At 40.9% G+C, this 12565-nt stretch overlaps 1 protein-coding gene across 1 annotated transcript; it reads left to right on the forward strand.

Moving 5' to 3' along the window:
- The first annotated feature begins 809 nt into the window (after positions 1-809).
- On the forward strand, positions 810-3180 carry LOC145057978 (aquaporin PIP2-5-like). The gene is made up of 4 exons (XM_079005889.1): positions 810-1258; positions 1869-2164; positions 2595-2735; positions 2828-3180. Exons 1-4 carry the CDS (start codon positions 925-927, stop codon positions 2942-2944), a joined length of 888 nt encoding a protein of 295 aa, XP_078862015.1. The 5' UTR covers positions 810-924; the 3' UTR covers positions 2945-3180.
- Positions 3181-12565: the final 9385 nt, after the last annotated feature.

Genomic DNA, 12565 nt, shown 5'->3' on the forward strand with positions numbered 1-12565 from the left:
TCTTTGGTAATATTTGAAAAACAAAATCTTGTATAAATTCATCGTCTAAACCGATTAATCCTTTGAATTCAGTCGACCGACTAGTTATCGTCTTTGCTCTTTGGTAATATTTGAAAAACAAAATCTTGTATAAATTCATCGTCTAAACCGATTAATCCTTTGAATTCAGTCGACCGACTAGTTATCGTCTTTGCTCTTTGGTAATATTTGAAAAACAAAATCTTGTATAAATTCATCGTCTAAACCGATTAATCCTTTGAATTCAGTCGACCGACTAGTTATCGGCTGATGATTTTTGCAATCATGGATTTAAATGTTATGAAAATTATATGTTAATTACCCTTAGTGTATAAAAAAGTCTCTAAGTGACTAAATGATAACATGGAGAATAGTTGGAAGCTAAATGCCAAATTTAAACCATTTAATATTGTGACGTAGTAAAAAAGATGCATCATTTTGGAATTTCAACCAAGTAGGCTTGGGTTGTTTTCTTTGTTCTTTGGTCACACACTCGATTTTATTATTGTAGCAAGATTTAACAAATGCTCATACGCAAAATACATCAAACACGATTAAGAAAACAACTGAACTTTCTTGTGTCTCCTTTTTTACTTGCTAAAAATAAATAAAGATACTACCACATGTCGTAATGTCATTTTTCTTATGTTTTTTTTGAACAAGTCTCTTAGAGATCCATCAATTTCTCCATTAATTCATCTCTTCCATGAATGACAAGCACGCTTAATTCTCTTTCTCTGTCTCTCATATATACTTTGACCTTCCATGAAACTAATTCCAATAGTCAACACTACCATTTTCTTTTCGTTTTCTAAATCTCTGCGTTGAATCACTTCAAATTCAAAATAAGATTCAACGCCTTTTCAATTGAAAAAAGATAAAAAAAAACAAAATCTTCTTGAATAAATGGATACTGATACTGACATAGAAGAGGGTATCAACGATCAAAGAGACAGGGCGTCAGCCGGAGACCGAGACTACCAACAACCGCTAGCGGCACCACTAATCGAGGCGGCAGAACTAGCCAAATGGTCGTTCTATAGAGCTATCATAGCGGAATTCGTTGCCACCGGTTTGTTTCTTTACATTACAGTTTCAACCGTCATTGGTTACAAGAGATCACAAAATGACTCCACCAAGAATATTCCCGGTTACTGTGGTGGCGTTGGCCTTCTTGGCCTTGCATGGGCTTTCGGTGGCATGATATTTGTCCTTGTTTACAACACCGCTGGCATCTCCGGTAAGTTTGGAACATTTCAATGGTTGCACCACCACTATTGTAATGAATATACGTTAGAAATATGGTTTAGTGGCACTTGAAAATCTAAGAATCGTGATAATCACTTTAAAATCGAAGTATTTGGGTGGTACTCCTAAATCCTCAATTGGATAAGAGAAAGAAAGAGAATGAGACGATGTAATTTCGTGAGTACCAGACTAAAAATTGGTTATAAACCTACCTTGTCTGAAAAGCTGTCAAAACTATCATATAATAGTTTTTCTCAACAGGTCAGCTCGACCCTGGCCAGGGGCTCTGCCTCTTGGACCCAACCAGGGGCTGCCGCCCCTTGGACCCCGCTCCCAGGGGCGCTGCCCCTGGACCCCCGTTCGTTCAGGGGCTTCGCCCCTAAATGACAGTATACTTTGATACTTGATCAAACTTAAAAAATGTGTACTTCACACCTTCCTTATCAAGATAATTTTTAGTCAACAAAGGAATCTCATTACACTTAAATAATTCACACCTTCCTTATCAAAATAATTTTTAGTCAACAAAGGAATCTCATTACACTTAAATAACATTGATGATAACAAATCACCAACAATATATGGTGGTTTTCACTTTTCAGGTGGACATCTGAACCCTGCAGTGACGTTTGCCCTACTATTGGCTAGGAAGGTGACTATCCCAAGGGCTATTATGTACATCTTGGCTCAATGTTCAGGTGCAACATGTGGGTGTTGGTTAGTTAAGGCTTTTGAAAAGACTTATTATATGGTCAATGGTGGTGGTGTTAATGAGCTGCAACATGGCTATGGTCGACTCACCGCATTAGGGGCCGAGATTATTGGCACTTTTATCCTTGTGTACACAGTACTCTCCACCACCGACCCAAAGAGAAACGCTCGTGATTCCCATGTTCCTGTAAGTATTACGTACTCTTATTACAGTTAGGGTAATGAAAACAGGAAGATAATGAAATCAATCATTATATTCTTTGATTAAACATATGTTCATTGTATTCTTTGATCAAACATATGTTTGGTTGACATGTAAGAACGAATGATATGAAACTTCATATAATTGGTCCTATCGATTCTATTATACAAAACAAGTAGTTTTTTTTTTTCTTTTCTTCTACATTTTAGCCTCGTACCATCTTACCAAACACTAACTTATTTTAGTGGAAACTAGTGAAATTCAATGAGAATCTCATTGTCAATAATTGAAATTTATGTACTTTTTTTTTTACCAATGAGACAGGTTAGTGGGGACGTATTTTTTTTATTAATTGTTAATGAGTTATAGTTTTCGTTCATCGAGTTGTTTAGGTTATGTTTTGTTGAATGACAAGGTATTGGCACCATTGCCTATTGGATTTGCGGTTTTCATGGTTCACTTAGCCACAATTCCAATAACCGGAACCGGAATCAACCCAGCCCGGAGTTTTGGGCCAGCGGTGATGTACAACGAGAAAGAAACATGGAATGATCATGTACGTATACAATTTTAATACTCCAAAATGATAAATTTATATGCAAGATGTAATGTTTATCACAATGTAAAATATGGACTTTATCATTTCAGTGGCTTTTTTGGGCTGGACCGATGATCGGGGCAGCTGGAGCGGAATTTTACTATGAACACATTTTACGAGCACATTTAACGTTGTACCGCGACCACCATCATATTACCCGACGTTGACGAGTATAAATTTTGGATGGATGAGGATTTAGTTTTATTATTTTGATTAACGAAGTGACGTTACTCATACTAGGATTTGATATTGTAAGTTTTGTTTTAACTTTTAAATAATAACTTTTGTATTTATGTGTTTGGAACTTTTTTGTTGCACAATTGCAAAATCGAGCCTGTTTAACGACGAGTACTCGAATTGTAAAACTTTAAGTGCTTATGATTTGTTAAACATGTAACATTTTTGTTGAATTATGTCTTAATTAGTTGTTATTGCTGGAATATGGAAACCCATGCAAGGTTTGTATTGCACTGCTCACGGTATACCATGAACCATAAACAATACAAAAAGAACGATAAATATATGGTTTAACACACATTCTCAGTTTGAATGAGAGGTTTGTGTATACTCAAACTGTATTTGAATTCCAAAAATAATTGTTAAGGTAGTCCCTTGTGACAATAAACACAAACTAGTGAGTGACAGGTGACAGAACAAGAAGAACATGTATATGTTTAATAACATGTTCTCTGATAAAATGTAAGTTTATTTCAACATATTTGATTCTTTTGTGCTAAACTCGATTAGAACTTAAATACATTGTACTAACATTGTCACAAAAATCAAAAAACATATTTGGTACGAGATAGAGAACATGACAACTCCAGAAGAAGGTTTTGAAGCTATGCAATTTCCGCAACAACATTGGCTACCACCTGTACATAGTTTTAGAAGTGGGCCGGGAGACAACATGTTGTCGTTTGTAAAACGTGGCATTGACAACTTCTTAAATTTTACCGTCAAGTGCAAAATTTAATATAAATTTGTCAAAATCTATCATAATTCCGTCACAAATCCATCAGAAATCCGTCACGAATTCGTTGGAATTTCTCCAAACTTAGTCCTAATAAGTGTAAATTTAATGTAATATGTCGATGTAACCCTTTACGTGTAGCAAGGAAGTCACAACCCCTAGGGTTTGCAGAGAATTGGTTTCCCTGGTATGATATGCGTTCATCTAATATTTCCTTAGTTTATGTTCAGTATGGTGATGGCGATACAATTTGAGGCAGGATCCAGATCAGGATCGGGAGCTAGTGGCCATGATTGGCCGAAATTGTCCATTGATAAAATGCGGGAGATATTTTTGTGAAGGTATCTCATATTTTGCAAGAAGAATTGTTTGGTGTCGTGAACTGGGTCACAGCCAGGGTGATGGCCAAGCTCGAGGAGCAAGTTTCAAGCCTGCAAACTGTGAGAGATGTTACTACTGGGCTGACTACCGGGGGAGTACCAGTTGTGGGGTCACAACTAGGAAAGAGGAGGAGGGACCTTTCAGCAAAGGACAAAGAGTCGGACGCTGCAGACCTGGGTACGGGAAGTCAGGAGGATCAGGAGGTGTGTTGCAAGTGTGGGGGAACCCACAGATTTGTTTGTCACAAGTTCAAGTGTTTCAAGTGCGGAGAGAGAGGGCATGTGCAACGTGATTGCAAGAAGGATTAGATATGCTTTCACTGTCACCATCCAGGTCATTTCAAGTCCAGCTGTCCTACTTTGGGGACAGAAGGAATTCGGATTCCAGCGGTCATCGTTCCTCAGGAGGTCAAAGTTGAGCCATAAGAAATCTCTGGTATGTAATTGGAAACCCCTATTCTATAATAATATTATGGTTAAATTGTCCTTGATCGGTATTTTTCTTGCCTTGGAATCTTATTGAGTATGGGTAAGCAGTAACTTTAGTTTAGTTACATGTTTTGTCTGATCTATGTGTTGTGAAACTTCATGAGTCGTGAGGTCATTGAAAGTTTCAAGGGAATTTTATTATCAAAGGATTGTAGGTAGTTAGAGTTCAAGGATTCATTAGAGGATGCAAAGTAGAATGGCTAACTGATGGATTGGAATTTTATCATCTATGGCAAGGGATGTACCCTTTCAGTTTTCATAGCTTAAAGGAGTGAGCAGGCTTGTGACCCAAGGTCAGGTTGTATTTCCAGATCGAGGCCCGTTGGTCGCAGGGGTTGGCGGTAGTATTTCGGTGCTGGTAAGCACGTGTGAGTCGATGTGGCATGATTATCTTGTGAGAAATTTATGTACCAAATTCTCGGGTAGGCTGGGTACCCGATTGTCATTTGGATTGCAAACAGGGATTAGTTCATGTCACCTGGGATCGAAGGGGAGTTTCCTGCATACCCTCAAGTTGGTCAGGTTAACCCAGGAGGAAGAAGTCAGGATTTCTTCGAATGCCTTTGAGAGTGTGACATCTCTTGTGTTCTTCGGGATAGTATCGGGAATTGTATTATGTTGAAAATTTGTTGTATTGGGTAAGTTATATCCTGGGTTGACTTTCTACTATTTTTGAGTTATTAGGAGTCGTTATATGCCAATCTTCATACTAGAAGTCTTCAACTAAAGTTCAGGTTTCTCTTGGATTTTGATTGATCTGTATAGGGAAGGATCATTTTGCGGACGTTATTTATTCCATGGTCAGGAATGATCGTACCTAGTTGAGCCGGTTTGAGTTGTGGGTTGATTTCTAACCAGTGGGTGGTAGTTAGAACCCTAAGTGGGGGAGAATTGGAAATTCTCAAGTTGAGTGTCAGGCATTAGAGGCTTTGTCGGTTGCTGTGTGGACTGTTGTTTCAGATTTGTTGGGTAGATATTGATCAGTGAACCTCTCCAGAAGCAGGAATGTTCAACTCCAGGTGGACTTATGGCTCTCTGGTTTAGGGTCAGGGTGTTCTAGACCATTGGGCATTAATTTCGTCTTCAACAGGAATTCTTTGAAGGGTTGAAGAGGTGATAATGGAGCTAGGAATGCATCACCAATTTCCCCTGTGCGGTGTGTTTATGTTTCCCCAGTTCTTGGGGTATATTTACCCTTGATGGTGGAGTGGAATTTTGATTCATATCAGACTCGAATTTTGACAACTTTTATGGTAACCTTGGAGGCCTTCCCAAACTAGATATATGTAGGTGCTCAAGGTAGCATTAAGGGTGGACCGACTGATGCACATAGTTAGGTCATGGATTATGGTCTACGAATTAGATCAAGAGTTCGAAACCCAATTGGAGGAGAGCTAGTTATTTATGAACAAAGTACCAAGATGGATTTAGGATTTTGCTCAACAGACCTAGGGCAGCCCGAATAGACTGAAGGCCAACGGGGCGTACCAGTCGGGCCGAAGGCCCATAGAATAGTCCAGACAGGCTAAAGGCCTGGAGAGGCGGTCTAGACATGCTGAAAGTTCTAAGAGTGGTCCAGATAGGCTGAAGGCCTAGTGAGGCGGTTCATTCATGCTGAAGACTTGGTATGTAATCTGTTAGATCTACGTTTAGGTAGTGAGTGTGTTGTTATGTTGTAGCGATCAGTAGGTCTGTCTCCTGGTATCGAGCATGCTTCTTCGTGATAATAATCGATGGAACCCTATGTTATCTGTACTTACTGGTCACCACCCAGGAAGTGCCCTTAGGGACCATCGGTGGTCATGTAGGAGAGCCTGAAAACTCTTGGGTAGCAACTCGCTCTAAAAGGAGATCGTACAGAGCAGGGGTTTCAGTATTGGGGTGTTTGTTTGATGTTGTGAAGGACATTGATTAGACCTTTGGGGCAATAAAGGAAGGTGAGTACCTTCAGGCTCGGATTGCGGGGCGGTTGGTGGATTGGTGACAATATTGATAGTTATCGGGAGGCAAATGATGAGGACTACAAAGGAGTATTCCAGTCATGGGCTGTGGGCTCAGAGATCGTAATGGTTCATTTATCCTGTTGGAGCACTTTCGAAATGGATGTATTGTTGAGGTTCGGCGAGTCGTAATCGGTTGCGGCGAATCAAAGGATTTTGGACGAAATGCATTAGTAGACCCTTGGATCTCGGGTCGTGAGTTTAGAATCGAGTCAGGTCTTTCTCCCGATATTTAGCATGTTGCTTCATGGTAATCGCCTGTAGGATTGTATACTATGAGTAATTAGTAGGCGATAGGGATCGATATGATTGCTATTTATCGGTATTAGGTGCACACTTGATCCTGATTAGCTAGTTTATGACATATTGTGTGGATGGGGTGAGGCGGTCCTGCTCTATACAATAGGTCAAGATACACGGTGCAGGCCGACTGTAAGTCGTAGGCACTGAGACTCAAGAGGAGAACTAGGGTTGAGGTAGTAGGAAAAGATACCTGGTGTGGGTCGACTGTAAGTCGTAGGAACATAAGCCAGGAGGAGTGGTAGGGTTGAGGTGGTAATAAACCTTAAGAATTTCAATCTGGTGGTTAATTGGATTTGACATATTGATATTCCAGCCCGAGGCTGATCGGGTCAGTTATAGGTGTTTGTGGTTATGCGTTAGCAGTTGACTGTTACTGTATGTAGATTTGGGAGTTGAAGGAAGCATTATCCTATCAGCACAAAAAGGGTTCTTCTCCTAGTTTGACTAATGTTGTTTGTGTATCCCTGAAAATTCGGTCATTGAATGAGATTTCCCTTGAAAGAATATATATAATCTCTTCTCCAGCAGATAATTATCGGCAGCCGCGTATGGTCCATGATTTTGTTCTTGCAAGATCTTCAGGTTTCTCAGGGTATGATTCGCTTCAGGAAGAATGGAATTTGGGTTCCCGATATATCATGATATTTCGGTTTTTGCCAAGGTTTGCAAGGCAGCATATCGACTGGGTCTCCCGGAGGAACTCAGTCAGATTCATAACACTTTCTATGTCTTGCAGTTGTGAAAGTGTGTGTCGGGAAAGGATGTCGTGGCATCATTGGGTGATCTTCAGGACGATGAGCGCCTGAACTACGTCGAGAGGCCGGTGGTCATCTGGGAACGAAAGGTAAGGGTTTTACATAGCAAGGAGATACCTTTGGTAAAGGTACCAACGACAACATCGGAGGGGATCTGAGTAGGTTTGGGGAGCCGGAGGCTGGGATGCAAAAGCATTATCCGCGTTTGTCCACAGTATCAGGCTCCGAGGACGAAGCCTAGTTCAAGTGGGGGAGACTTGTAACACCCCGATTTCCAGGAATGAGATTTTAGCAATTTTCATGCAATTAAGGAAGGTTACTTGATGAGTTAGAGGCCCCAACTCATCGAGTAGAGAGTGATCACGCTGCATGGTTTATGGAACCTACTTGACGAGTTGAAGGACCCCAATTCGACGAGTAGAGGCTGTGCATGGAAACCCTAATTTTTAGGGTTTGCACCATATTTATAGGACCTTTAGTCCTTTCCTCCAGGCCCCTTACCACCTTTTGACGGCCAGAAGAAACCCTAATCGATCCAAACCCTATTCTTGAGTGTGTGAGAGGCTAATGTGTGTTTTGGTGCATTTGTTGAAGAAGCTTGGAACGAGAAGAAGCTTGTAGATCCGGTATATACAATGTCTTGGCTTGCATTTGAAGGTGTTGGTGTTTGGAGCTGTGTTTTGGGAGTTTGATATTTAGTTCCAATCGACATTGTGAGGTGCGTTGTCCTCACTATACTAACAGGGTTGAAGGCACCAATGCCGGCCCTTTTCGGATTTCTATCTGGGTTTATTGCATGATGATATGCTAAGCGACCCGTTAGGTCAGTATCTTGGTACACAGGATAATGCTATGCTACGTAACGACCCAATTTTCAAGGTAAAATTTTCATTTTTAGAGTAGTCAAACATAATTCCATACATTAAGAAACGTAATCATAATTATTTTCAAAACATAAGTCAAATATAACTTTTATTCCAAATATCAAAATGTCCCATCAAATGCTTGTGAGAGAGTGTACGCCGCGCCATCACGCCTTGCCCTTTCCCTTGGGATCTAAAGTACCTGAAACCATAAACAAAACTGTAAGCACGAAGCTTAGTGAGTTCCCCAAAGCATACCCTACACACAATCTATATAACATGCTAGCTATAAAAGCTACCTCTACCACATAACACATATCAATTAGCTATAAAGCTACCTCTACCACATAATGCATATCAATTAGCTATAAAAGCTACCTCTACCACATAACACATATCAATGAGCTATAAAGCTATATCTACCATTAGCCACAAAGGCTATCTCTTGCCTTAGCCATAAAGGCTATCTCTACCATTAGCCCTGAAGGCTATCTCTACCATTAGCCCTGAAGGCTATCTTTACTACTACTTGTAAAAGCTTTCTCTACCACATATTAATGCGTAACAGTGCAACACACCTCTACACAACAAGTATACCAACTATCATAAAATGGGCCGGCCTTGGTGCCTTAGACCCATTGGTGTGGTGAGAAAACTCACCTCGAATGCAGAAGCTTCCTGAAGAAATCCTTAACTGCTGCCCCACTCACTTGCTGAACCATCAATACCGATCAATATACCTAATTAGCAACTGGGTCCCATACCATAATCCTTAATCCATGCATGGGGTAAAATGACCATTTTACCCTTGGCCTAGTATGATCCAAACTAAGGCCTAAATCTCAAAACAAAACCTAACACTAGGTAGGCTTTCCAAGCCCACTAGTGGTCCACTAATGGCCCAATTTGCTCAATTGGGCCCAATCCCTCTAATGGGCCTTACCTTAAGCCCAAACATATTCTTGGCCTAAATTATCTTACTTTTGATGGCCCACTAAGGCCAAAAGACCCAAAGCATGCTCCAAACCGTGGCCCAATAGCACAAGGCCCAACTGACAGAGTATGTGGGGCGTACATCCATGTACACTAAGCGTACTGTCTAAGTGGTGCGTACACTCAGCGTAACCCCCCTGTTAAGTCTATTTCTCATTAAGTGCTTAATACTTCACTTCAGAAGCTATAATCATAGATCCTGGTCCTTTTCCATGTCTTAATCCATAAAGTTACTGACTTGGTGACTTTACTTGGCCCAAACAAGCCCAAAGTCCAAAAATGATGCTCTACTTTCATGAAAAGGTTTATATCTCATGAATGAACCCATTAAGACATTCAGGATGGAGACTTTACTGCTTATGGGACCCTTTTTAGCTCTGAGGGTGGCAACCCTAAACTCACAAACGAGATTTCACCATAAAGGTCCATTCTTGGGACCAAAATGACTTCAAAACCAAACTACACTAGATCTAAGCATTCTTAGGTAAAGTTATGAACTTTATACCTCCAAAGAGTCCCAAAGGATGATGCTATCCCGGATCTATGAGCTCCTACTTCCCAAGTTCTTCCTTGCCAACTTCTTTTTTTCCTCTAACAAGCTTACACCACCAAAATGAGCTTCTTAAGGTTAAAACCACATAAGAACAAGGGGATGAGGTGTTCTAGGGTATCTCTGAGGTTGGGGAACATATAAGGAGGCTAGGGTTTGAGCCATTAAGTTCTTTATATAGTGGTTGGCTCTAAAATTAGGGTTTCTGGACACTGGACGTACGCCAAAAACACCCGCGACCATTTCCTTTTTATACGCTGAGCGTAACCCAACTTACACTAGGCATACTCACGTGCCTTCCACTTTGCATGCATGGTCCTTCATTGTCATTTATTTCCATTAGGGTCTAAAAATTGACAATAACTTCAAAGTGTCATAACTCCTTCATTCTAAGTCCGTTTTCGACGAACTTTATATCCACGAAGAGGTGGCGGGAAGCCCTACGCTCCCATCGACACTTCCAAGTCTAAAACCTTCCGGATGAAACCCGAGACCCATAAAAGGCTGACTTGCCCCTACCCTTTGGTTTTCGAGACCCCAACCGAGTACTTTCAAACAGGGTGTTACATGCTAGAGACTGGTTAGGTCAATATCCTGGTATATAAGATAATTATATGTTAGTGATCTCTTAGATCGGTATCCTTGCTATAGGATGATGCTATATTAGTGATCTATTAGATCTGTATGACTTCTGTATGTGCACATGATTGTTTTATTGGGGGGTTGGGTTGAGGCGGTCATGATGTGTGCTTGCGCCAACATACCCAGGCCGGACCGAATAGACTGCAGACCCGGTTAGGGCATACTAGTCAGGCCGAAGGACTGATGAGCGGTTCGGATAGGCTGAAGGCCCTGCGAGGCGGTCCAGGCGTGCAGATGGATCGGAGAGCGGTCCAGAGAGACTGATGGTCCTGCGAGACGGTCCAGTCAGGATGATGGCTCATTATGCATACTGTTTATTTGCTATGATATGATTATAGTTGTATAATGTTGGTATTTTGGGGGAACTCGCTAAGATTTAGGCTTACAGTTGTTGGTTATGTTTCAGGTACTTCTGATGATCACAGGAAGGCATAGGCATGATCGTGCACCTCCTTATATTTTTATGATTTGATACTAGGATACTCTGACATGAAACCATTTTGAAAACAAAATTTGTAATAATTATTGTACCTTAAGATCCGGGTGTTACAGCCCTTAAACAACCCCACTCATCCATAGATCCAAAAGAAGACCAAAATCAAAATAAAACCCCATAAGTGAAGATCTAATCAATAACAAAGCAAGGTATGAACTTGATACCCCAAGTAGACTCCAACAAGTTGTGAGATTCTGGATCTATGGCCTTCCTTCCATGCTAGGCACCTTCAAACTCCAAAGCTCCTTCAAATGAGCACAAAAATCTACATGAATCCACTCAAAACTTCAAGAACACCACCAAGAAAGATCAGTACTCGATTTAGGGTTTTAGGTAACAAAGGAGGCTGGTAAGGAGGTCGGATAAGGGAGCTTAAGGCCTTTAAAGTGGGTGCAACACCCTAAAAATTAGGGTTGCCATCCCAGCCACCAACACGTCGTCTTGGTTCCTCCAACACGCCGTGTTCCAATCCCCAAAATGGGATTCATTCCTTACAATTGCACCTTAAGATTCTGGGTGTTACAAGTCTCCTCCACTTAAATTAGATTTCGCCCTAGAAATCGCTCCTTACGATCCTAGGCGTCCAGACAGCTTGAAGAATACAATCACGACCTCGAACACACACGACCTTCCTAAAGCTACTGAACCCAACAACTGTAGAACTCTCTAGACCCGCAAAAGACGAATCCATAAACCTATGCAGGAAATCAGCTCTACCTTACCTGAAACTTGAAATCTCGAATTTTCGATTTGGTCCGACTCCATGACAGACCGCCCATACTGAATCACCACCATACCGAATCCTCATTAAATACCAAACCAAATAAAACACTTCCAACCTTGATTATCTAATGCATCCATAGGGAACAAAATCATTAACCCAAAACAGCTGCAGAACACCAATACTTGATAGAAGGCTCAAGTAATCTTTTGAGTAGAAGATTCATCCCTGTAACGGCTAAACTCAGAAGAGAGCTGTGCAACAAGGTCAAATCATTTACTATGAGATTATCCAATCCAAGCTGCAAATATCTTACCATATTTTTCGATTAACAAGCGACTCCATATACGAATCCCACATTAGTAATTCCGCCTTGACTTACCTCGATGCCCCCTAGCTGCTTTCCAAAAGCAACCAAGACCTCCCTGGTCCAAATTTGTCTATCACAGAATGCGGAAACATATGGTGTGCTCTCTACATTCATCTCGAGCTCTTCCATTTGAAAACCAAAGTACCTGAAACATAAACTGAAAACCACAAGAACAAAGCTTAGTGAATTCCCTAAAATACTGCATATTATACATACACAAGTAAACACATAATGGGCCCCGCCTGGCATCGGA

The sequence above is a fragment of the Lactuca serriola genome, chromosome 6 (genome assembly GCF_051521515.1).
Source record: "Lactuca serriola cultivar US96UC23 chromosome 6, Lser_US96UC23_V15, whole genome shotgun sequence".
Classification (NCBI taxonomy): domain Eukaryota; kingdom Viridiplantae; phylum Streptophyta; class Magnoliopsida; order Asterales; family Asteraceae; genus Lactuca; species Lactuca serriola.

Bases quoted from the DNA above. Each gene is read 5' to 3' on its own strand.
- LOC145057978 (XM_079005889.1), top strand. From the start codon at position 925: ATGGATACTGATACTGACATAGAAGAGGGTATCAACGATCAAAGAGAC. The intron at 2,165-2,594 runs GTAAGTATTACG...TTGAATGACAAG, and splicing joins CTCGTGATTCCCATGTTCCT to GTATTGGCACCATTGCCTAT. The intron at 2,736-2,827 runs GTACGTATACAA...TTATCATTTCAG, and splicing joins AAGAAACATGGAATGATCAT to TGGCTTTTTTGGGCTGGACC.